This window comes from Struthio camelus, chromosome 17 (genome assembly GCF_040807025.1).
Source record: "Struthio camelus isolate bStrCam1 chromosome 17, bStrCam1.hap1, whole genome shotgun sequence".
In the NCBI taxonomy this organism is placed as follows: Eukaryota; Metazoa; Chordata; class Aves; order Struthioniformes; family Struthionidae; genus Struthio; species Struthio camelus.
Window position 1 is genome coordinate 11,461,920 of NC_090958.1, and position 26,719 is coordinate 11,488,638.

Below are 26,719 nucleotides of genomic sequence, written 5' to 3' on the forward strand. Positions count from 1 at the left end.
CCCCTTTTTTTCCTTCCCTGAAAACTTTTGCATGGAAATAGCTTTCTGTAGCAGTGAAATGTGTTTATCCATGGTTGATTGATAATGTTCTGATTGTTTCAGCAGGGGCAAAAAGTAAAGATCAAGCTGCAGTTTTATTAGGCAAATTTTCATTAGAGCAGCACAAAATATTTGAAAGCCTTAACGTGGCTTTAAACTAGAAAGAACATTTATCATACCATCTGAATGTGGCCAGAATTGTAAATAAAGTGCAAGTGCTGGAGACTGATCATTGAAATGTGCACTCCGGTCCTGTTTATTTTTGTATCTGATATTTTTGCTGATGTTAATTATACTTTCTCCTGGATTCTAGTAGTAGCTTGATCTAAAGTATTTTTTATTTACAGGCTTGGAGGTACGTTCCATGATGTTGTTGTGATTACAGTTTTTTCAGCTTCTGTGAACAGTTTGAGGCCTTTTCTTTGGTATTCTAACAAAAATCTTTTGCCTTATTTAAGGCAGGAAAAAAGTAGTTGTACTTTATTGGTAATGAGGAAAAAAATTACATAAGTCTTTCACATATTGTTAGTGCTCTCATTTTTCTCTTTGTTTTCCTGATACTTGTTTCTTTCCTAAAATAGTGAATTATCCAAACATCACGTTGAAACAGCAGGAGTAAGAATGTTTTGTGGAAATTTGTTCATGGAAGCATGTTTAGTTAAGTCCCTTTTTTAATATTGAAAGCTATTAAGGAGAACATTTTAATCTTTAAGCTTCAGCATAGCAGCAAAGTTTTTTATAGTTTGCAACATAATTTATAATCTTTATCTTATTTGCAGGCTATTACAGAATGCCCTTGCACTGAGCTTTTCTGGAAGAAGCAAGAATTAACTAGCAATCCCTCAATGTGCATCCTTCTATTCAAATTTGACCCTCGACCAGTTTCAAAAAATGCATACAGGTAAAGATGGTTCTAGTTAACAGGTGTATTTCCATGATTTTTGTTATACAGTTTCATTTTAGCTGTTGCCAGTGATGTTACAAACTCAAAAGTCAATATGAAGTGTTTGTGAATTATGCTTATGTAATGTCTATAACTTCATGACTTTCTCCACTGGAGTACTTCCTGTTGTAACCATTTGAGAACTTTTTTTTGTTTGTTTTTTATTTTGTTTTGTTTTGTTTTTCGGTTGTGTTGGAAGACTTGGGCTTTGTAGTCATGCACTTTTGTCAGTGGCCTATCATATGGTATGGAACATGTTCTTTAAAAATTGTAATCCAGAGTTTGAAAGTCATGCCTTTTACTGCCCATTTTTAACTAAGGTGGAGTTTGCGTCATCACAACTTTAGCAATAAGGTTCAGGAAAGGATGTAATTTCTTTCAGTAGACAAGAAAGGTTTAGGGCTTTCAAGCTGAAACCAACCATTTGAACGGTTATTTGAAAATAATAGACAGCTAGTGGAGCAGAAGTATTGCACAGGTATTGGTCCACTCTGCATTTGCGTTTTCTTCTTGGCTAATATATGCTGTACAGCTGGTTTAGTCCAGTCTTGAGCCAAGTGCATCCAAAAGATGTTGGTAGTGAAACTTAATTACTGCTTGTGTGGCATCTGGTGGACTTTGACATGCCACTTAGTCCTCTTTCCTCCTAAGGAAACTACTTTACTGATGCTAGTATTGAACTGCATGGTTACCTCAGTTTTTCAGTAGTTAATAGTTGTCATTTATAATATCATGGCTACTAGGTTACTGCTGCTCCTTCCACTATGTTTTTAACAGAACTGTCCAGCTTGTGAATAGGCACAGTTGCTTTTCAAGTGTGGATAGGCATCAAGCTATCCTCATAGTTGGGTCTGTGAATTTGCTTTTGGGACAAGGCATACTTAAACAACTTCAGTTGCTGTTTGCTGTAAAATAAAGTACGTATAGTTTCAGGAAATAAGAGATTAAATCAGTTTGAAAATGGTGAGATTTGATCTCTTCTATGTCAAACTGCAAGAAGTGCTGTTTTGCCAGAGCATAAGGAACAATTACAATTAGTAAGATCCTATCCTCCTTTTTTATATATACAAATCTGTCTGCGATTATAGTTTTGGGGAGTAAACTGACATTCTTCTAGCATCTCAGCTTTAGCCAAAAGCTTAAGTCAAAATAAGCATCCTTGCTTCTAGATAAGTTTTACTGGCTGTATCCTTATTCTACAGTGACTTTCAAAAGCCAACTTTGTACTGTAATTTTCTCTCATTAGAGGCCTTAATCTTAAAACTTCATATCCAACATGAGTATCTTAACCCATTCGGTATGTAATTGAAAGATAGCACTTCAGACTAGTAAAAAGATTTTAGCGTTCTGTTACTTTCTGTGTTTATACATACTGTGTGGATTCCATATTACTTAGAGAAGCGCAAGTATCAGTATTCATCCAGTAACTGTCAGAGTCAGTATGTTCAGTAAATCCTTGTGCCTTTCATGAACTTGTTTTCTGCACTTTGTGTTGTGGAGAAGTTGTTATCCTATAGATAAAAAGTAAACAAGAACTAAACCTTTAATTATCCTAGTGCATTACTCTCTGCATCTTGAGCCTATCTAAAAAGGATTCTTGGTTATGATGTAACTAGTACTGAATTAATACATCCATGTACTTGGCTTGACTTTGTTTTGCTAGTGAAAGACAGATTTGCCAATTCTGCCAGCTCTTGGGGAAATCCTTTGGATGTAAACTATAGTTGTTTGCCAAGTGAACTTTGTGCCTTGATCAATATTTAAAGTAAAATTTCTAGTAGTTTGCTTACTATGAAAAGTTGCATCAAGTCTGAAATTGTTGATTCATAGCAGAAAAAAGCTCGTGATCAGTGTCAAAATAGGAAAATACTTTTTAGCTATTTTGGCCCAAATGCAAGTATGTTTACTTATATTCAACTTTTCCTGTACCTTTAGTTAAGCAATGGCTTACTCCATACCTCTGAGATAAATTACTCCAATCAGCCTGTTTCAGGCTATAGTCACCTGCATAAGATTCTTGGTGTCTGATTTTAATATTAGGTACGTAACTTTAGTCCTCTGTTTTCCTTAAGACACCGTAAGTCAATCATTTGCTTTTCTTTAATGAGAGGAAGGCTGACATACTTTTTTCGGTGGTTGTTATGATTTCTTCACCTTTGTCTCAATTTTCTGAAGGACACAGCCCAAGTATCAGGTGGAAACAGTACTCGGCTCCTGTATTTCTCTGAACAGTGTTGTAGTCATTAGACCAAATTAGACTAATCTGTTAGTCTCTTGCTAACTGTAACTTTTCCTGACCACTCCTGTATGTTATGCTTTATTATAGCTCTGACTTTATGTTAAAGTCATGGAATAGTTTTCCTAAGCAAAAGGTGCTTCCTGTGCCTTCAGGGATGCTGATGTCTGTCAACATTACACTAGACATTTACAATTATTTTTACTACTCTCATTTACCTTGTTTCTCTAATTAAAAGCATGTCTAAACAGTCATTAAAAGTTGAAAAGACAAACTGGATATCTTTGACCATTTTTTTTATAGTCAATATACTTTCTCAAGCACCCCATAATGCTTAGGAAATTTTTCCATCCCAGTAGATTTTAGTTTCTACAGCAGTGCGTGTGCTGGTTTGAGCACTGAATTAAGCAAAAAGCTTGCAGTTCATCTTCGTAACACATTAATTTCTATCCTCTTGTGCCCTTGCAACTTGCTGTTCTACCCTTTATCTTCGTCCTTGTGTTCTGTCAGTAGGCCTATTTGTAGTAAAGTTTAGTGCATTGTACCAAATGCTTTACTATAGTCCCTTATTGTTGTCAAAAGTAATGTGCTGCCATTACATCTTTCCTAACTATACTATGTGTCTTATGAATAAATACAAGTTTCAAGCTTCAAAACTGTAATCACGTAGTGTTTTTATGGAGCTGAATTATATTGCAGGAAACTGCCTTAATGGAATAATTTCTCATGTTTTCATCTCTTTGCTTCAACATTAAAATAAATGTTAATACTGTTAAAATACTTCAGCTATAAAAATAGCTGAATAGACCTTTTGCAGTTTGGGTCATTTAAAATTTCTCTTTTTCCACTATGATTGTTTCATAACAGACAATTAAGATGTTTTAGTTATAGCAATCCTGTATACTGACTTAGTGCAAAACTTTGGAATCCATATAATAAATTTGGAGTGGGAAAATTCTATCAGGATTGATTTCATTTACATATTTAGTATTTGGATATTGTATACACAAACTATATCTGTATCTAGAATTCTTCAAGAAAAATCTAGCTGGAATTTCAGGAAAAGAACTGACATGTTTCAGCCAAACTATTTTTGAAAGGTATGGATGTTTCTTTATGTAATATCTGTAAACGGTGGATGCTTGTTGTAGATGGAGGACTATTTGAGCAAGGTTAAAGAAATTCAGTAAACCAGTTGAGAGCCTGTAGTTTGAGGACTAGAAACAGGAAAAATAATACGTGACTGAATCTAAACAAGAAAAAATATAATCATGATTTGCATTAGAAAGATTAAAATATATATAATCTGTACATACTCTATGCATTCCAGCAGGTGCTGTTTTCATTGGGTAAAGTACTAAGTATCTTCCCTACAGTAAGGATATCATGAAAGTGTTAGCCTTCTTTCTGTTCTCCATACATGATCTTAATTTTATTCTTTCTGTAGTGTTTTTAATTATGCAATTGGCAACTAATGATCATGATTTAAAATATTACGTTTATGAAGAGATGAGTTTGCAGGGAAGGTCCAGAAACTTGTTGCAGAAAGTGTCAGTACATTTGAATGCTGAGTGAAGTAATGAGATTTCATTGGAACGGATTCCTCTGTGTTGTGTGACTTAAAAATTAGAATGAAAAGTATATGGTCTAATTTCACTTTTACAGCAGTGAATTTGGCCTCTGCTGTATAAATGTAATTTACAGGCAGCTGGTAGGAAGAACTGACAGTGAAGAAGATATTGAAGTTGTAAGGAAACTGGTAATGGAAACCTGCAGGCTTCTGGAAGATATAGCACTTCATTAAAATTAAATATTAAATAATATGGTTGGACAGAATGGGGAACATTCACAATCTAGCAATTGGAAAAAAAAAATGAATCATTTTATGAGTAATGATGTGGAGATCTAGGAAGCTCTGTTGGATCATTCTCTAACCACAGCATGGTGTGGTGGGATTGTGCGCAAGTGTGTCCGCAGACTTGGTGAATGGCACGTGACAGAAATCTTGAAATTCATGAAGCTCATAGGTAAGTCTCCTTCTTGGTCAGTGTCACTAAGGAAAGAAAATAGCTACTGGTATCTGCAGGACCTGAGCTAGGAACATACACTATAATATATCATTAGGAAATAAATGAATCAGTAAATGCTCATTCCGGAGTGTTCCAGTGAGAAGTGAAAAGCCTTTGTTTTAAAATAGCTATAATATGAAGATGTGCAACAGCACAGAACAAACTGCATGGATATTCAGCTCTGCCAATAGATTCAACTGTATGTAAATTCTACATTCAGTGGTCTACGGCTTCCCTACTGAATTTCTTTGCTGTTTCAAGAAGCAGAATGCCAAAAAGTCTTATAGATGGATGAGGTTGTTGTTGCCTTCCTTTCTAAAGCAGTCTAGCCAAGTCCTGTCCACTAGGAGAAGCCCTGCAAAAAATACTTCAGCAGTTACATGTATGTAATCCTCTCAGTAAGGTCAACATTGTTTCACGTATGACATCCATGACTAAATGGCATGATCTGTTCTTCTGAAGTGTAAACTCTTGCTGAACATCTATGTGATGTTGCAATTAGTCATTACGTTGAGTTTCTGATGCTATCTTCTAGTGCTTTTAAATAACAGTTTTAACTCTCCCAGTTTTTGAAAAATGGAAGTGCAATCAGTGTAGCCTAGACTTCTCTTTTCTTTTCTGGTGCGCCAGTATTAACAGTGGGATGGAATAACTGCAGCATACAATCAATAAGGTATCAGTATAGTCTGTAAATGAGTACACTAAGCAAATGTGTTTTAATAATTCTATTAGCTGAAAAAAAACCAAGCTTTTCAAAGGCCAAAAAGAAGTTTAACTGAGACTGTGCCTCTGAAGCAGTCTGGATGTACTGACTTCTTAAAATCATTTTGCCATCACAGCCTGACTGACTTGAACTGATGTTATTCCTGAATTTGAATGATCTGCATTTGCTATCAAGGCTAAAACTTTTGAGGAAGAACCGGCCTTCCTACTGTTAATCTTATGTGCCCACTGCACCTTAAACACCGCATTGAATCTGGTGTTTCAAGTCTGCAGATGACACTTAACGATTTTTAAAGCACAGAGCAGAAGGAACCACAAACAGCTAGCAGAATTTCATATACTTGTGTCATTGCTCGCTCTTAGTGTTTCTTAGTATCTGTTTGTTTTCTAAAATTATCAAATTTTAGATGGCGTGTGAAGAGCTGCAGTACACTTTTGTACAGGTCAGCACTCTGCTTGTGGACTCATAAGTATTTATTACAAAGATAACTTCATTAAGCATCATTTTTCTATTACATATTTTCTTTTTTAAAACTTCCTTCTTCCTTCTGATTGTAGCTTCAGGGCTTCCTGTAGTTTGTCTGCTGCAGTGAGCAAGTCTCCTTAAGGATTCAGATATTTCTCCCCATTCTTGTAGCACTCCCTTATGCATCCCCCCTGCCAACAAACTTCCCCCACCAAAATCCCTCTTGACCGGTACCAAATAAAACTCTGCCTTTTCCCATCACTTCTTTGCCGCCTTGTATGCTGTCTTTCCTGTATCAATCAAATGCATATCAGTGAGGCTAGACCTTGGAGGCAGATTCACAAATTCATCTCTCTTCTGGGTACATAGAGCAAAAAACATCAGTCTTATTTTTGAGTCATATAAATAGAGCTTTAGGTGTCCAAGTTAAAGATTCAAAAATGCTGTGGCTATGTGGTCCTAAGTAATGACCTGATTAAAAAAAAAAATTATTTGGATGCTTCAGATTTTTTTTCATAAGTTACCCATGAACTACAAGTTAGCTTTAAATAATCTTTTAATTAAGCTGTGACTTCGCATGCTGAAGAATCTCAATTAAGATTGCCTATGCAATCCTCTTGCTTTATATGCATCCTATTCTTTGAAAAGAACAGCTGCCTCATATATGTGACAAGATAGACTTGCTGAATGGATCAAGATACTGAAAGAAAAAGTTATTGTCAACTGTCATTCAGTTTCTGCACTGAGTGATAAAGGTTAGATGGTAGGAGAAAGGACAGTTTCATACTTAAAATGAAATAATGCTACTTCGAGAATTGGATTCTGTTCCTGCCTCAGCTGTGGAGTGGCTGCTTGTATGTCATAGTATCTTTTTTTCTTGTATTTTGCAGGCTTATTCTAGCAGCTAATAGAGATGAATTTTACCACAGACCATCTAAATCAGCAGATTTTTGGGACAGCAGCAATGAAATCCTTAGTGGTATGTAGCTGTTTTGTAACTTTTGTTTTGACTAGTTTTCATTTGCTTTATGAAGGAATTGTTAGAAATGCAAAAACACAGGCCATAAAAAATATGGCTCTTCCTTGTACTTCTGGGGAAAACATTTCATGAAATTTGGAGGATGAATTGTGTTGCCGTGATGTTTTTGCTTTAACATCTTGAAAAAAAAAATCCTTGAAGTTATTTGGCAAAAGTATGACATAGTTAGTTTGTTCCAGGGAGGTAGATACAAAGGAATTTCTTGAATATTTTTTCAGTTTGATGTTCTTTAACTCGCTTCAGTCCAAGCAGTGCAATGGAAGTGTATTAAATAGTCCATCGCAGCCAGTTGCTTCACCTTTTTTTAGGTGCAGTGAAACACTTTCTAAGAAAGAAAGAATTAGTTATTCTGCCCGCTTATTGTCCTTAGTGACTTGAAATTGTTAAAATGAGCCTCCTGAAAGTGAATTTTTTCTCATTGTCCTTATCAATTAGTAATTTATAGGCTACAGAATAGCTCTAGTTATTGATCTGCCAGGTTATTAGCTTTCTATCTGCATGTTCCTCAATTGACAGTTGCCCCAATTTTCTGGTCCTCTCTAGTAGAGAATCTTATCTTTATCTATATGCTCACTTTTAAGTATAACTAATATTTTTTACTTTTCTCAGAAACAAAAATAAAGCTCTGGAAGACAGTGTGTTGTTTAAATACTAGATTCTGACTTTGCAAAGGCTGTGTGTTACTGTCATTGGCAGGGAGGCCTGTAAGGATAAATTATTCCCACTGTGCTGAGCAGAAGCTTCCTTGCTCCTGAAATTCTGGCTGATGTTCCAGATTCCTGCCAGACAGTCTGGATACTGCTTCCCCTGTTACGCAGTGGGTTTAAAAACAAACCAGAACTACCCTGAAGTCACCTTAAACTTGTCTTTAATGCCCCTGTTGGTTTTGGCTGTATGTGATGCAAAGTGGTGTATTCTCTGTTCAGGGGTTTATCTGTGAAGATCTCTTTAGTACACCCCCTTGAGATAACGTTATCTCAAGTAATTCAGATAAAATTATTCTTTGACTTAACATTGAAATTTTTTGTTTGTTCTTGCAACAATATGGCAAAACAGGAATTGCTCTGTTAGTCTTTGGACGCTAGCCAATGTAGCTGTGTATATTTTCTTTTGTGTGCCCCACAGTTAAGGTAGATAACAGTAGTGAAATGTTCTTTAAAGATCTGACATGATTAAACTTGATATTGAGGTTTTAGATACTGAAGAAGGCTTCTGAATAAGAATTGCAAAGCTTTTTTTAATGAAAGCTATCTTACGACATTATGATATAAAATTAAAAGGTTTGTAACAGTATGCATATTTCTATAGAAACACATCTCCTTTTCCATTAAATGCTTGGTGTTTAACATGAGCTCACTGCAAATATGTGATGTTTTTTTAAATTTATACTCTGATACAATAGTGTTTTTGGTTTTTTTTTTTTTTTTTTTTTTGTAATTACTGTTACCTGAGTCCAAGATTTTTATTAGTTACCTAATTCACTGTAAATTGTTCTGGTTAGTTGTAGTTTCCAGAAATATTAAACTTTGGAATAATCATTAATCTCCTCAGGTATTTGCCCTTGAATTAACATATATTCTGAGCCTCCCTAAAATTTACATGTATTTTAGCATATTGACACATCTTATTTTTAAATTGAATTGCTCGTTCTTTCTCATCTGTTATTGCAGTAACTTTGAAAGCATTAGTGCAGAATTGGAGGTGGATGTTTTTGCTTACTTTATTTGTACTTGTCTAAACAGTCTTGTACGTATTGATTTTTTTTTTCCCCCAATCCCATCAAGACGTTAGGCTTCATTAAGAAATTGAATAGTGACTTGAACTTAAGATTTTTGAAAATGAATGAAATGGCTTAACTTTTGTTTATTCCACTAGGTCTGGATATGGAGGAAGGAAAAGAAGGTGGGACATGGCTAGGAATCAGTAAGAAAGGCAAGATGGCAGCCCTGACCAACTATATGCAGCCAAAGATTGACAAAAATGCAAAAGGGAGAGGTATGAAGGACTGGAAATGGGAAAAGGGAAGCACACAGACAAGTCCTGGTGTCCCAATATAATAAAATGCTGATTACAATATTAATATAAATTTTAAAGAATTTTATTAGACCACAACATGATGTTAACTGATCAGTCTGAGTACCTGTGTGAGGAGCTTGACTTGGATAATGTCAAATGAAACAGGCAAAAGTAAAACAAAATGTAGTGCCTAAACCTTAAGTTGGTTACATCCAGACAAGAAATGAAGCATCAACCATTTTTTTCTGAATGTTGATTCTAATTAATACTCAGAACAACTGGACGAGGGTTAAGTTAGTTTTTCTTCACTTTTTTAGATTATGCTAGACTCTTTTTAAAGTGTGTATGTTCTTGTTCAAACAAGAGCTAAGGGAAACAGTGCTACATGGGTTATGCTGAAAATTAGGCTAAAAGGTGATAGTAGTCTCTTCTAGCTTATGCAGTGATGAATCAAAGTAGCAGAAATAGAAGAAAAACACTTCTGAAAGAGCACATCTGTTTTTAAAGTAAAAATGGGTCTATTTGTTGTTGTCACGTGAGAATATATTGCAGTGGAAAAACATGAGATACAGGAAAAAAAAGAACCATGTCATTTCTATTTCATTGTAGGGTCCTGTATCAGGGAATTGAGGCAAAACGGAAAAGAGGAAGTTTGTCAGGGTGGGAGGAGAGGAAGGGCACATGAAGTGAAGAGTAGTTGATAAATGTAACTTCTGTACGACTGAGTTCTTCCTCAAATAAAAATCAAAGTTCCTAATTTGAACATGATACAAAACCTTAAGGTTTTTAAAGGTTATTTTTCAGGGATATTAGGTTCCATTGGTAGCAGGAATCTTATGTATTACTGTTTATTTCACCAAGCCTGCCACAGTAGTGAGTTCACATGTCCAAGTTGCTCTATGTACTTCTTTCTTAGGTGCTCTTGTAGCAAACTTCCTGACTTCAGATCTGGACAGCTATTCTTACTTGAAGAACGTTTCAGTAGAAGGACATCTTTACAATGGATTTAACTTGATAGCGGCTGACTTGAAGTAAGTCTACAAAACCTCACAGTTTAAATATTTAAAGATGAAAAATAATAGCAGTGAAGTACATATAATTGTTAGCACAGAAGTTTAATGCTATAGAAGCTTGTCACAGACTAAAGCTGGAGCTCTTCTTTTTTGCTGATTGACATATAAGGGCCTACTGTTACTCTAACATTATTTTTCATCTTTCAAACGCTGCAGGGTTATCTTATTCTAATCACTGCTTCCCACAAAACTTTTTGCAACTTCTCTTTCTAATAGGCCATAATCAATCTTTTTGTCTTTCCCTGAAGACTATCCTATGTACTGAAGATGACAAAACCTTGGCTCCATATCTTTCTCAGAAATGTAGACACATCTATCTAATTATAAACCTCTTTATCCTCACTTTATGATGATTTCTCAGCTGTCACATTGTCGCCTGAAGATTTGGCTTAAAATTTAATGTATACTCTAGATTTCCTGATTTGAGGAAAAAAGCCTACAGTAGAAAAGGCCAAGGAAAATACCATACAAAAAATAGGTCTTGACCGTATAGTGCTTTTCCATGCAGAATTTATCAACAGCTAAAACAGTACTGTAACATCAAGATTTGGCTAGCAAGCTGTGACTCATCAGAGAGATCAGTTTTAGCATTGGAACAGGAAACGAAGACAGAAGAAAATCAGTGTAGTGATCACTGAAGTGTCACAGAAAGCTATTCAGAACCTGGAAACTTGATGAGCTCAGCAAAATATACTTGATAGAGGCTGGTACTATCAATTAAATGAGAAGACTAGGGAGAAGAAAACTGATGAAAAAGGTAACGATTTGGCAGTGAGCATCTAAAGATGTAACTGACTGAGTGGTTAAAGGTTCTGCATTGGCTGTGTCTGAGGCCTCAACCCAGACAGACCCTCAGACAGCAGATGCAGCTCTGCAGGTGTCAGGCTGCAGGCAGTGCCTGGGGCCTCTCCGCGAGGCCTGGGCTGACAGTCAGCTCTCCTGTGTGAGGTGTGCTGTGGTTGACCAATTGCGTCACCAGATAAAGGAGTTACAGGAGGAGGTTAGTAGGCTGCGTAGCATCCGAGAGGATGAGCGGGAGATTGACAGGGTGTTCTCGGAGATTGTTCAGCTCCGGGAGTCCCCTGCCCCGACTGCAGCGGAGGTGTCAGAGGGCTCAGCACCGTGTGTAAAGGTGCATCATAACGCTGTTGAAGAGGGCTGGAAGCTGGTGACCTCTCGTAGAAAGAGAAAGGCTCTTGCTCCTCCTCAAGACTTACCCTTGAAGAACAAGTTTAGCGCCCTCCAAGCCGAGGAGGAGCTGGGCATGGCTCCAAGGGAGGCAACTGGCCTGGCAGACCCTGTGCCGTGCAGGAACCCCCGGAAGAAACGGCGAGTGATTGTTGTGGGTGACTCCCTGCTGCAGGGGACAGAGGCACCTATCTGCCGACCTGATCTCTTGTCCAGAGAGGTTTGCTGCCTGCCAGGGGCTCGAATAAGAGATGTCGTGGAAAGACTGCCAAGGCTTGTCCATGCATCAGACTACTACCCTCTGCTGATCTTCCATGTGGGTGCTAATGACACGAAAGGCAAACTGGAAACCATCAAACGGGACTTCAGAGCTCTGGGAATGGTGGTGAAGGGTCTGGGAGCCCAGGTCGTTTTCTCCTCAATCTTGCCTGTGAGGGGAAAGGACAGGAGGAGGAGTAGACGAATTTTCCAAGTTAACAGCTGGCTGCGCCGCTGGTGTTGGCAACAGGGCTTTGGTTTCTATGACCATGGGACCCTGTTTGAAGATCAACAGCTGATGGGGAGAGACGGGATCCACCTTACCAAGCGGGGCACGCGCGTCTTTGCCAACAGATTGGCCAGCCTGGTAAGGAGGGCTTTAAACTAGGCAAGATGGGGGAAGGGGAGTGGTATAGTGGCAGGGGAGTCAGTAAAACACCGTTCAAGTCAGGATGCCTCCAGCGGGTGCATACAACCAGGGGAGACAGCATGCAACATGGCTATGGAGGATCCTCTTGCACCTCTTCTGGGAAGCCTGTGTGCTTGACTGGCTCTCTCAAATGCCTGTATACCAATGCACGCAGCATGGGGAATAAGCAGGAAGAGTTAGAGATCTGTGTGCGGTCGCAGGGCCATGATCTCATTGCAGTGACAGAGACATGGTGGGATAGTTCACATGACTGGGATGCTGTCATGGATGGCTATGTGCTTTTTAGGAAAGACAGGCCAGGAAGGCGAGGTGGTGGAGTTGCTCTTTATGTGAGGGAGCAACTAGAATGTATGGAGCTCTGCCTCGGGGTGGATGAAGAGCAAGTTGAGAGCCTATGGGTAAGGATTAAAGGGCAGGGTAACATGGGTGACACTGTTGTGGGGGTTTACTACAGGCCACCTGATCAGGAGGAAGTCGTCGATGAGGCCTTCTACAGACAGCTGGAAGAAGCCTCACGATCACAGGCCCTGGTTCTCATGGGAGACTTCAACCACCCTGACATCTGTTGGGAAGACAGCACAGCTAGGCACAAACAGTCAAAGAGGTTCCTGCAGAGCATTGATGATAATTTCTTGACCCAGGTGGTGGAGACGCCAACGAGGAGAGGTGCAATGCTAGACCTTGTACTAACGAACAAAGAAGGTCTAGTTGGAGATGTGAAGGTTGGGGGCAGCCTTGGCTGCAGTGACCATGAGATGGTGGAGTTCAGGATCCTGCGAGGAGGGAGCAGGGCAATGAGTAGGATTGCAACGCTGGACTTCAGGAGAGCTGACTTTGGCCTCTTCGGGGACCTACTTAGGGGAATCTCCTGGGGTAGGGCCCTAGAAGGAAGAGGGGTCCAAGAGAGCTGGTTAATATTCAAGCGTCACTTCCTCCAGGCTCAGGATCAGTGCATCCCTCTGAGGAAGAAGTTCAGCAAAGCGGGCAGGAGACCTGCATGGATGAGCAAGGAACTCCTGGCCAAACTCCAGCAGAAGAAGGAAGTGTACAGAATGTGGAAAAGGGGACAGGCCACTTGGGAGGAATACAGGGACGTTGTCAGAGTGTGCAGGGATGCGACAAGGAAGGCTAAGGCCCAGTTGGAATTAAATCTGGCAAGGGATGTCAAGGACAACAAGAAGGCCTTCTTCAAATACATCAATAGCAAAAGGAAGACTAGGGAAAACGTGGGCCCGCTGCTGAAAGGGGCGGGTGCCCTGGTGACAAAGGATACAGAGAAGGCAGAGTTATTGAATGCCTTCTTTGCTTCTGTCTTCACTGCTAAGGCCAGTCCTGACGAATTCCAGACCTTGGAGACAAGAGAGGAAGGCTGGAGAAAGGAAGACTCTCCCTTGGTTGAGGAGGATCGGGTTAGAGATCTTTTGTCCAAACTTGACATCCACAAATCCATGGGCCCCGATGGGATGCACCCACGAGTGCTGAGGGAGCTGGCGGATGTTATCGCTAGGCCTCTCTCCATCATCTTTGAAAGGTCCTGGAGATCAGGAGAGGTGCCTGAGGACTGGAAGAAAGCCAATGTCACGCCAGTCTTCAAAAAGGGCAAGAAGGAGGAGCCAGGAAACTACAGGCCTGTCAGCCTCACCTCCATCCCGGGAAAGGTGATGGAACAGCTCATCCTGGAGGTCATCACTAAGCATCTGGAGGACAAGAAGGTGATCAGGAGTAGTCAGCATGGCTTCACCAAAGGGAAATCATGCTTGACCAATCTGATAGCCTTCTATGACAGAATGACTGGCTGGGTAGATGAGGGCAGAGCAGTGGATGTTGTCTTTCTGGACTTCAGCAAGGCTTTTGACACTGTCTCCCATCACATCCTCGTAGGTAAGCTCAGGAAGTGTGGGCTAGATGAGTGGACAGTGAGGTGGCTTGAGAACTGGCTGGATGGCCGAGCTCAGAGGGTTGTGGTGAATGGCGCAGAGTCAAGTTGGAGGCCTGTGGCTAGTGGTGTCCCCCAGGGGTCAGTCCTGGGCCCAGTCTTGTTCAATATATTCATCAATGACCTGGAGGAAGGGACAGAGTGCACCCTCAGCAAGTTTGCTGATGATACTAAACTGGGGGGAGTGGCTGACACACCAGAAGACTGTGCTGCCATTCAGAGGGACCTGGGCAGGCTGGAGAGGTGGGCGGAGAGGAACCTCATGAAGTTCAACAAAGGCAAGTGCAAGGTCCTGCACCTAGGCAGGAATAATCCCATGCACCAGTACAGGCTGGGGACTGACCTGTTGGAAAGGAGCTCTGCCGAGAAGGACCTGGGAGTGCTGGTGGACAACAAGTTAAACATGAGCCAGCAGTGTGCCCTTGTGGCCAAGAAGGCCAATGGGATCCTAGGGTGCATTAGGCAGAGTGTTGCCAGCAGGTCGAGGGAGGTGATCCTGCCCCTCTATTCAGCCCTGGTGAGGCCTCACCTGGAGTACTGTGTCCAGTTCTGGGCTCCCCAGTACAAGAGAGACATGGCACTCCTGGAGAGAGTCCAGCGGAGGGCTACCAAGATGATTAGAGGGCTGGAGCATCTCTCCTATGAAGAAAGACTGCAAGAGCTGGGCCTGTTCAGCCTGGAGAAGAGAAGATTGAGAGGGGATCTCATCAACGTGTACAAGTATCTGAAGGGGGAGTGTCAAGAGGATGAGGCCAGCCTCTTCTCCGTGGTGCCCAGCAACAGGACAAGAGGCAATGGGCAGAAACTGAACCACAGGAAGTTCCATCTGAACCTGAGAAAAAACTTCTTCACTGTGAGGGTGACAGAGCATTGGAACAGGTTGCCCAGAGGGGTGGTGGAGTCTCCTTCCCTGGAGATATTCAAAACCCGTCTGGATGTGATCCTGGGCAATATGCTCTAGGTGACCCTGCTTGAGCAGGGAGGTTGGACGAGATGATCTCCAGAGGTCCCTTCCAACCTAAACGATTCTGTGATTCTGTGATTCTGTACTACAGCCTTAAAAGAAACTGCCTCTGGGAATTAGATTTGACAGATGGTGTGTGAGATACTAGAGGTCCTGACAATATGGAAAAAGAATATGATAAAAGAGAAAACAAATGAGGAAATAGTTGAGATTTGAGCTAAAAAAGGAGGTGTAACTGGAATTGTTACTTGCCAACGGAAAACAAAAGTTGGAAGCTATTCATAGTGGCCACCAGGTCAGGTGAACAAGGACAGCTTTGGTAAATGGAGAATGAGAACAGAACCGGCTAAGTTGGTAATGATGGCTGGAATGTCTGTTGAACAGTAAGCTAAAATGGCACGTTACCAGAATCAAATAAGAACTGTCAGTGATGAAAGGAAAATCTGAACTTGGACACAGTTCATGTGTCTTCATCTTGGTTGTTTAGAGCCTGCAAGTCTCTGAATTATTTCATTGCTATTATAACAGTGAGAGAGGTTGGAGTTGATATGCACATGGGGAATGGGATTTCCATGCTGCTTAATGGAAGTTTTTTATGTCAAAAAACACTTTGGAAGAATGTCCAAAGAGATAGCATTGGTACTTTATTGGGTTAATAAACTGCTAATTGTTAAAGGTTTGTTTATTTTTCATTTGATTTTCTGCAATTGAACCTATAATAGTGTAAACTTCCTTCCCTTACAAAGGGATATCCTTCTTTGTCCTTCAAGGATAAAGACAAACGAGCAGACCCATGTGTAAAGTGTTCAGTGTTCACTGTGCCTGCTTTTAGGGGTAGGTAGTGCAGATGAGATGTGAAAAAGAGCAAACAGGAAGAGTGAGTAATCATTCATGTAAAAGCAGTAGTGATGGGAGGGGGACAGTATGAGAATGTAATCATGAATCACAGTTTCAACGAAATGGGATTAAAGTTTCACACGCATCTAACATAAAACTGTTTTATGTTACGTGGGAGAAAATAGAGAAATAAATTCTCTTTTGTGGAATTTTACTAATCTCTAGTTGGTGGTATTTATTGTTTTTTAACTTTTCATCACCTAAGATAAGAAGTAACCAGTAGTATTAATGTGTTGCAATGACAAATTACTAAAGGAGGGAGACATTCCACTCTGTAAATGAGTTTCATAGATGTTTCGTAGTGGGACAGAATTGTAGATAAGGGGAGTCCTCGGTTGAATCCCAAGTCCCTTTGGAAATATGCTTTAGTGGTTATAGCTCTTTAGAAAGAGAGGGTTTTATTTGTACTTTTGAGACTTTAGCTATGACACCGAGCTTCTCATTCTACTTTTTAGTAGAGCTTCTTTCTCCATTCCTTCAGGGTACCTCACTGCTGTCTAGCAGTTTGGAGACATCTCGTGGGCTTGAAGCAGTCTGGTATCCAGCAACATACAGTTCCACGGTAGTGGGAGCTGTTGCATGGAAAGCTGTAACCCCCAAAAGCACAGCTGTATAGGGCTAGAAATTGAAACTGCTGTATCTTTGTGGGGTGCACAAGCAAGCGTCTCCCCATTCCTTTTCTTCCTGAGGAGTGGCATGCTGTGGCAGAGTGAGAGCAGCTGAAAGCTTTTAAGCTGGTTTTCCTGTCCAAGTGACTGCACCACTAATTTTTGCTGAAACATTAAAAAAAAACCATGTAAAAACTTCATTAATTTTCAGTAGCTGAAGGACCTTAGATACTTAATTGCAGTCAATGTGGTTGGGACAATTCTCTCAGATGTACATGCATGTGTGTGCACACAATTATATATGCTCATTTTCTTTGGATTATACCTGATGCAGAAGAATGGAAATCTAGGGCTAATGCACTTCCAGGCTATGTAGCAATTGTTACTTGCATAGTTCATGCTCACAAGCAGTTTTAATTGCCAAGAGCACACTACAGCTTTGGCACACTTTCTGCAGAAGCATGGATTTTGAGACCCTGTGCCATCAACAGTCCAGTTATCTCTTCTTTATGTGTTAGACAGAAGTCAGCTGCTGGTTCATGCTCACCATCAGTCATTTCCCTCCTTTGCCTGCAACTTTTTTTTTTAACACAAAGGCTTTTGTTCCAAGTTCTGTGCTGTGTAGCAGCATATGTTTCTGCAAGGCTATTTATTTTCATTTTAGAATTTACTGCGATGTGAGAAAATGAAATGACACTCTTACAGGTGGTTGAAGTCTGAAAGGATCAATGTGTAAAGGCAGACTCATGCCACCTGTGAAGATATTAAGAGTTCATTTCTTTGCTTGTTGTGTGTGCTCAGGTATAATGTATAAGTATGTTTTCAGAAATTTAATCCAGGAGCAGGTTCAGCGATTGCAGAGTTTGCTATCCCTCTGTTATTTGTACTCTCTACTTTACAAAGTTCATTATCCCACCAGGAAACTTCACAAAATGTTTCTGTTGCTTAATTTAATTATAGTGTGCTTAGAGTTTGACTTTTCTTGCTCACTGGTACATATTGCTGCCTGGCTAGCTTTCAAAGAATAGGAGGCTCTCTGTAAATCAAAAAGTAACAGAAGAGAAGAAATAGTCTTATGTTTTCAAGTAAACATGATACTCAACATGTTGATCTAGCAAACAGTAAGCAATTATGAATTTCTTTTTTCTAATTTATATAATAATCATAATGTTTGTCAGCATAATAACGTTGTAGGTTTGACTTACATTATTCTGTGCTACTGCAATCACTTTTGGTTATATTTTTTTATTCTTGCGTGCTAAATTGGTAGGGAACAGTCTACTCAATTGAACAGTTTTTCTGTGGTAGTGCATGTCATAATTCCATGCAAAATATTTTCAGGGAGTTGGGTATCACTCTGAAAGCTCTGTATGTTGATTAACTTTTCCATTTTGACATGTCCTTAGTCTTGGATACCCTGATGAAATGAAATTCTTGGCAAGCTAATGATGCAGAGCAATTTCTATAAAATATGTAAACTTGTCATGTTATGAAATTAGAAGTAGTTGTGAGAGAAATGTAGTATATAAATGGAAACTACTTTTCTATGTAAATAGAAGGTATCATTGTAGTTGATGTTTTGCTGGGACTTGTTATTCACGGAAAGATTGAAGACCTCTCCTAATGTGGTGTTCTGTTGTGTAACAGTGATTGACTCTGTTAGAAGAGGAAACTCGAAATGGAAGTATGAATGAAGCAGTGCTGGGGAGGGGCACATGATGTTGCTGACTAAGCAGTGTATTTATGGAGAAAGTTGCAATGTCTGAGTTTTTTTTTTTTTACATAAACATACTTCAGGAAAAGAAATTTTTCTTCTCTGTGTTATTATGATGACAGCATACTAGATGATACAGGTGCAATGATGTGAGAAAGAGATCTGGAAGCCACCATTTTAAACACGCATATCCCTTGACACTTTTAGTGTAATCCATTTACTCTGTGGTGCCTCGTGTCAACTTTATACGCTTGATTCATTTTTGTCTTTTTAATGCCTGAGGCAGGATGTTGGGGGGAGGAGAACTTGTTTTGTAGTTTTCCAATCCCTTTGTTTTATCTTCTCGCTGTACCTGCTGAGTATAACAGTCTTGAATACTTTTCCCATTATGCTAAATGTACTTTCATTCTGAATGTATGGCATAAGGATTGCAGTCTGTTTAGAGACTTAGAAGCTAATTCTGCAGCTACCCAAGATGGTAGCGTGCTGTTTCTCCAGTGCTGACTATCAGTAGGTCTGATCAAAGAACAAGGTTATGAAGGCTGGACTGGTCTCTAAGAAAAGGTCTGCTTAAGATTTAGAGTGGTTTTTCTTCTTTTTGCCTGTGTAGTAATATCTCAAGTATTTGAATTGTTTTTGTTGATGATCAGGACAGTACTTCTGTTCTGGGGAAACCTGCTTTTATGTGCAACAAATCTGGTGGTTGCAATTGCTCAGATTGTCATGGATATCGCAAACTTGCATGAGGGCTGTTGGGACACCATCTAATTCAAGTTCAATATTGCCAAGTGTGTAATCCAGACTAGCTTGAAGGATAAACTGAAATGACAGCCTCTTGTCACTATCCCAGCGAGTTTAGTGTCTCAGACAGGTTGCTAGCTGGAGCCCATATTGTTGGTCTGCAGTAAAATCCCTGTGCGACAGGAGGGAACGCATGGATGGAATGATGGATGATCCTGTTGTTGAATTCCAGTTGAAACAGCAGATCTGCCAAAACAATAGGGTTGGAAGCTCCTAGAAAGTTTTTAAATTTTTTTTTTAATGGAAATCTACAGTTGGTTATGCAGCAACATCACTGCTGAGGTAAGCAAGACAAAGCAGATTGAAGGAACTTCAAATATCTGTTCCTCTAAGGAGGTATAAATTCCAAAAGCATGCAGAAAAAATGGCTGGGGAAAAAGTTAACTGGACTGGATGCTGCAGGGCCTCATAAGTTTAAAACGCCTGAGCAGTGTGACTAGAGTTTAGAAACATCGGCTGTCTTGCTTGGTGTGATTATCAAGATTAGAGGATACATGAAAAGGATTTGATTGCTCTCCTGAGGTGAGATTTAGGAGCCGTTCCAGGGAGAGGCGAGATATGGTTAGACTGTGACTGATTTGTAAGGTCGCTTGCACTTCTTTGTCCTTTGCCTATCCTAATACCACCTTCTGCAGAACACATCTGTCCTACCTGCTGTGACTCTGAAAATGGGGGGCCAGGAACTTCTCTAATGCATTCTGCGCTGCTGCCTTTGAAATGCTTCTGCTTAGATGCTCAATCATTTGTGAGTCTTACGAGACAGTCCCATGCCAAGAGAAGGAAGAAAAATTCTGAAAAACTGCACTATTTTTCTTTTATCCCTTCCCTGTAGTGTCAGCCTTTGTCTGGCTCAAACGTTAGTGCAAAGCCAAAGAAACATGTTTCAAAACTGACAAAATCACTGAATAATGCCTTAAAGCAGATGTCATATGCTCTGAATATCTAGCAGCATTCTTTTCACTGTTTTATTTGGTGGTAGGTGCGTTATGTACAGAAATGTTTGGGATTTGTAGCTTTCTTTTTAAGCTTTAGAACAGAAAGTTTTCTGATTAGCTCATGGACATTGCAGAGAAACAAATTAATCTGTGAACCGCACAGCTCAGTTGAAATTGCTCTTCAGCATTTCAGGCTGCCAACTTCATCTTTTCTGCCTGGGCAAAACGTGCATGCACACAGATTATCTGTAAACTAACCCAAGTCCTTATTTGTAATATATTCACCCCGTTAGAAGGTTAGAGCTCAGTGCCCCAGGGGAGTGATAACCAGAACCTACAGAGCTTTACTGCTTTGTTACTTTTTCCCTTTCCTCTCCTGGTTGTATTTTTGTTGACTATGACATGGACCTGCCTTGAAGTAGGGCAAGGATGCAAGTGGACACTTTTATATTTCAACAGCATCAAAAAGTAATTTTGACAAACTCACTTAATAAGATGCTTCAGAGCAACGTTACTGAGATTTATGCTGCCTAGAATACTTTCTAGAATAATTATTTCCTACATTTTGCAGGGGGAATTATGTATTAAGAGCATAATTTGTGTGTAGATTCAATTTATTTTCTTTCCACTGTCAGCTACAGCTGAAATTTAAAAAGTATCTGCTGGACCCTGTTGTTATCGCTTTAATTATGCCTTTATCACTTCTCTAGCAAAATTGATATCTACATTGGTGAAGTAGGGAGGGAAAGGAATCTGAGGCCAGTATTTTGATGCTGTTGCTGGGATCAAGTTTATAGTGACTTTTCATCTTGGCTTCTGCCCTGGTGTTCTGTATTGAGTAGCTGTAAACAGCAGGAAAGAAATAGGCAGAGCCAAATGATTATAGAAGGAGCAGCAGACTGGTGCACTCGACTCAATTTTGGAAGCATCCCTACTTTCAAACTCTCTTGGAAGGTTTCAGTCTCTTTCTGACAAAACAGTTCCCCTTATAAGACAACAGCAGCTTTTTAATGGAGGTATGTGTGATAGAAAATGCACATCTGGGAGAATGTGGAATGTAGAAACAATAAGATATGGATGCCCTGAATTAGTGACCCTGTGGTTTGTATGTATTCCCCATCTTTTTTGTTAACTCCAGGGGATCTTATTACTGAATTTCTCAGTCACAAGAGTCTCAAAGCAGATGGTAGATGATGATATTCTTGCACATAAAAAGTCATTGAAAAGGAAGACAGTAGTGATTTTTTATTCAGCATGCAGTCTCCTTTATGATAAGGCTTACCTTATAGCTGTGTTCAAGGGCTTGCTTGGGCAGTTCATCTTCCCCTTCCTCTAAAACTCTGCCTTTTGAGACCTCTGATAATGAACTGCTTTGCTCTCTCTTGAGAGCCCTTCTACAGCAGCTACAGGTTTGGCAATCTGAAAGGAGTATTCAAAGCACCAATAAAGTAGTCTTTTGAATTGCTGATGTCTTAAATGAAAGAACAGTAATGACCTTAAATGACCTCAATACATAACATGTTTACAGTGTATTTACAATTGCTACTGTTGTTTGTTTTTAGGGATCTTCAAGGAATTTTTAAATGTTCTGAGTGATTCTTTGCATTTTGAAAACTAAATTTTACTGATATTGTGTTATGTGTATACTCCCCTCTAGCAGAATTTGATCAGTCCTGCTACTTTGAGGGAGTTGTTTCCATACCTACATATTTAAATACTTCAGAGATGGTGCATCACAATGAACAGCGGAATGTGTGTGACAATCCATTTATTTTGTTCTTGTGTCTCAAACAAAAGAGGAGCTGCTCCTATAGAAAATAAAACAAAAGGTGTTTTTTTGTCTGAATAACTTCTATAGATGGAGAGCTTCTTTTTTTTAGTATTTATGTAGGCTTTAACACCATTTATATTTTGAAATAATTGAGCTATTTTCTGCACAAAAGTTTCCTGCCAGTCCTACAGGTTTTGTTGGTTAGGTTATAGGATTCAGGAACATCAAGCTACGTTGTGCTTTAACTCTGTTTTCTGTTCATCCTGATTTTTAAGTTTTTCTTCCTATTAATGCAAACATGTTTAAAAATGGAGGAAAAAAATACAACATATACTTTTTGTTAGCGCCAGCAAGCCAGTCCACCCAGTGGCTGATAAGTAATCACTGCTGTAAATTCACCTTAATGTTAAAATGGTCCATAGCAAACTTATTTGGTTTGCATGGTTAGAATACATTTGAGTATTCTGATGGTAACACACATCTGTTACATGCTATTGTGTCACTTTCAGGTTAGTTGTTCTCTCCATGCTTATTCATTGGTCTTAGTGTATTAATGCCAACTAGGTTTTATGTATAGGTGATTGTTTTCAAAGTACTACTTCTTGCTTTTGACATACAATATAAATAAAAGATTGTTCCATGAAACACACACTAATTCAGCAACTTGAGGTAATGTAAAATACTGGGTTTGCACATCGCTTTTTCTACATCACTGAAAATGCAGTGTTTCAGTGTACTCTATTGTGAGTATATGACTTCTAGTCTTAGCATATGACTGGGGGCCAAGGATATCAGACTGGTCTGTTAATGTCGGCTCAGCCCAATGCTCTCTTATTTTGGCTGCCAAGGGATTCTTTGTAGCATTACTACTAATATGTGCCAACTGTAAATGTACCCTTCAAAACCAGGCTTGTAGGAAGATGCCTGGCAGCGTTAAATGGACGTGCATCATACAGGTTGGCAACACTTCATGCAAGCTGTTACTGGCCACGAAAGGAACATAACGAATGCTGAGAAGATGCAATATGACAGTCGCTCGGCTATGAGCATGCAGCCTGCAGCAGTCTGAACAAGATCCAAGCACTGAGGAAGCACTGTAGGCAGCTTTTTTAGGACTTATGGTGAACAAGTCCTGTACATGTGAGGATGAGTATTATTTGAAAGAAATTTGGGTATAGCCTTTACTTATTCCACTTCTAGGTTAAGTGTGTGTAAAGCACTTCTTGCCTCATGCTTCGTTCAAAGTCTTAGTTAATAGTGAATCCATAGAGTTTAACTGGATATCTCCATTGATTGTCTTCAGAAAGCAAGTCTACCTGTCTTGACACTCATACTACTTACTCTCCAAGCATTTAAATGTGAGAAATATAAAATATGCTATTTATAGGCAAGAGTTATAGATCAACACTGATCATTCTACCATGTGCTAGAAGGGGATTTACTTAGGAAAACTTGAGATTATTCATGGATGTTTTAGGAACTGGGATAGTTCTTCAGATTGCAACAAATGTGTAACTTTCAGCCTGGGTATTGACTTTATATAAATGCACACAATTATATTGACTTTTATAAACAATATATAAACTTTGCAGAAGCCATAACGTGCTTCGAGGAAGATGATTAATGATGTCTTGTTTTCAAAGATGTTGGTTTTGGAATAACCAGTCTCAAACATCTGTTCTGCATACAAGATCTGTTGATGCTTTGAACTCTGTTTACTATTTTATTTTATAAGATCCCTGGTATCTCAGATATGTAGCTTGCTGTTTGCAGCCAAATAATGTATGGACCAACTGCCCTGGCTATTTTAAAGTTTCTTCCTAAAAAACCTGACAGAATCCAGCTAAGGGGAGAATGTGTGGGAGTTTGTAACCCTTGTATTTGAAATATTAAAAAAAAAAAAAATAGTGTCCATCTAGTCTAAACACAGAGTATCTCAATAACTTGACTGAAGGAGCTAGTAACAGGAAAAAGGATCAAAGATTTCTCACTTTTTATGGTATGTCTGTAAAAATAGATCCAGGAAATATGCCCTTTACTCATCTTATTTTCTCTTATGCAAATATTTCTACAGGCAAATACACTGCCAGAAAGTTTGCTGAAACAGTATAGTGGGTGACTTTATCTAGAGGTTTTTCCCACCCTTCCGGTAATTTATTTCTAATACTTTTACTCATTCAACCAAAAAAAAAGTCTCCAGTGAAAACAGCTGGTATTTTGATTGCTGTGTTTAACTCCACATAAACAAACTATACAGCATTTTTCTGTATAATTTTGATTTCAGAACTTTTATTTGTATGTGAAACCTTCTCAAGACACAGAAAGGAATTTCATTGCTCATAGATTATATTCTCCCACCTCTCGTTTTCAGCAGCATGTTCTCATATTCATAGAAAAATACCATGTTTTGCCCTATAGTGTATTTAAAAATAATAATAAAAAAAAAACTTCTGATCAGAAAACCCTTGACAACTCTTAACATTCAGCAGATTCAACAGGGTCACACATAAAAGTTGATAATATGGTAGTAGAACAAAAATTGGCATCTTATGAAAATCGGGGAAAAAATCTTGACCTAGTTATATATTGGTTTCTTTTGCTTTGTTCCAGCTACTTTCATTATATGCTATCTAGATACTCCCAAAGCAAATATTCTGGATTGTAGAAGGAAATCAGTGACTTTTTCATAAACAGTTTTTTTCATTGATGAGTATGAATGTTCTTACTGAACTTGTCTTAATTGAAGTCAGCACAGATGATGTATGCCTTAAAGTTCACTGTCAGAATTTCCTTGAAAAAGTTGAAGGAGAAAAGCACTAGAGTAAATTTGTTTGTAAGTGATATCACCTCAGTGCTTGGGCCCGACTTTTAAGTAAGGAAATATTTTAAAATATTTTAAATCCTTCTCTTTTTGTCTGAAAGCAGGACTATTTTGATTAAATTGCAAGCTCAGAAAACCTCTAGCATAGTTTCCCTTATTTAAAGATTTAAATGTGTTTCTTATCCATACAAATTGAAGAAATTATGTATAGAAAAGCCTGGCCTCAGAGGCACAAAAATTTTTTTTATTGAGGATTTGGTTGACACTGAAGCTTTTCTTTCTTCTAGGGATTTATCATTAAAATCCCACTAATTTCGATAATGAAGTAATGAAATTAATGGTGGCATGGAGATTCCCAAGGACTTAGGTAGTTCAGAGTATTATATGAGGCCTTCTGTACCAAAACAGCATCCCTTATTAATGTACAGCTTTGTTTTTATTTGGGTTTTTTTTCTCTCACCATCCTACTAACGTATAACTTCTAGGGAATTTGATTTGAAACTGTTCGGAGTATTTCCTAATATTAAAAAAACAGGTAAGTAGGAAGAGTATTAAAGATTCAAGTGAAACTTTATATTAGCACATAGCACAAGTAATACATTTATAAGAGAACTGTAGTAGAAATTAGTACTAATCTTCAGTGACGCACACTGTGCAGGCTGTAAGTATGAATTAGTACCATTACAGGAAAGGAGTGACCAATTGTGTCCTGCTGAAGCTAGAAGCATGTTAGTTGTGATTCTGATGTGGGCAGTTGTCTGGAGAATATATATAGATATATATATGGTAAAATGAAAAACTGAATTTCTTTAATATTCAACAGAAAAGCAGCAAGGGGATCCCACTTGCCATACTATCTTCTAAATATGATGAACATCTTGGATGCCTTTCTGTAAGGCACCAGAAAAGCCTCATGGGTTTGGGAGGAGGAAGAGAAGGGCACAAATGAGGAGAGACAGGTTTTCTTTTGTATCCTTCTTGCCTTTTTTGTCTTAAAATTGAGTCAGTTAGAATTTCCCTTTTCATTTGACTCTCTTGAGAAAGAAAGCATAGAACATTTTTCAGAATGCCTCTTTGAGAAGAATATAATCAGCTAAACAGGGAACTGTTTTGCTTGTTGTTAAGGTTCAGATGCTAACTGAGGTAGCAGATGCTAACTTAAGTACAGCAATTAAACTTCCGGCACATCATTAATGAGATTGCATTCTGCATATTCTTATCTGCCTCAAATCACAGAAATGTCTTTATCCTATGGAAAAATGAGGAACTGGAAATGATTTCTCTACTGTATTATGTTTAATGCTACTCAGTGCAAATTCAATTCTAACTGCAAGCTGTCATGTTTTCTTTTTAATACAGTCTCAGGAACTGCAGGCTGAGACATGCATAGATAATAAATTAAAAGCTGGACTTCAGTCAGAAAGTGTTTAACTAGAATGTTTTTTTTCCTCCACTGTAAATAGGTGTGTCAACAGAGTGAAATACAGAATGATATGATCTCATGGCTGTGTCCTAGAAAATAAACTGATAGCGAGTCCTTAAATAGCTATGATGTGTCAGCAGATTGGATTGAAGGATGTTGAGAGTGAGCCATCTAATGGCAATTCATGATTTTTTGTTGTTGTTGTTGATTTCCCACAAGACACTAAGTCTTATTGGCTTGCTTGCTTTTCTTATCTGTTGACTTGTTTGATGTTTGCCAGTGTCTGTGAGGCTATTTAAAAATTCACTCCTGTTCAGGGAGAAGCCTGCATGCTATACAGAGATGCTGATTTCATCTCTTCCAAACAAG

General features: G+C 38.9%; 1 protein-coding gene across 11 annotated transcripts in view; it reads left to right on the top strand.

Moving 5' to 3' along the window:
- Window positions 1-26,719, top strand: part of TANGO2 (transport and golgi organization 2 homolog) — a 55,739-nt gene that overhangs the window by 14,880 nt on the left and 14,140 nt on the right. For all 11 annotated transcript variants that reach the window (XR_693007.2, XR_011135165.1, XR_011135162.1 and 8 more), the window contains exons 2-5: window positions 819-940; window positions 7,367-7,455; window positions 9,391-9,510; window positions 10,448-10,562. Coding sequence is in view for 4 of the 11 variants with exons in the window: in XM_009666714.2 (XP_009665009.1) it covers window positions 819-940; window positions 7,367-7,455; window positions 9,391-9,510; window positions 10,448-10,562 (446 nt within the window). In the remaining 7 variants the exon portion in view is untranslated. The remainder of the gene's footprint in view (window positions 1-818; window positions 941-7,366; window positions 7,456-9,390; window positions 9,511-10,447; window positions 10,563-26,719) is intronic.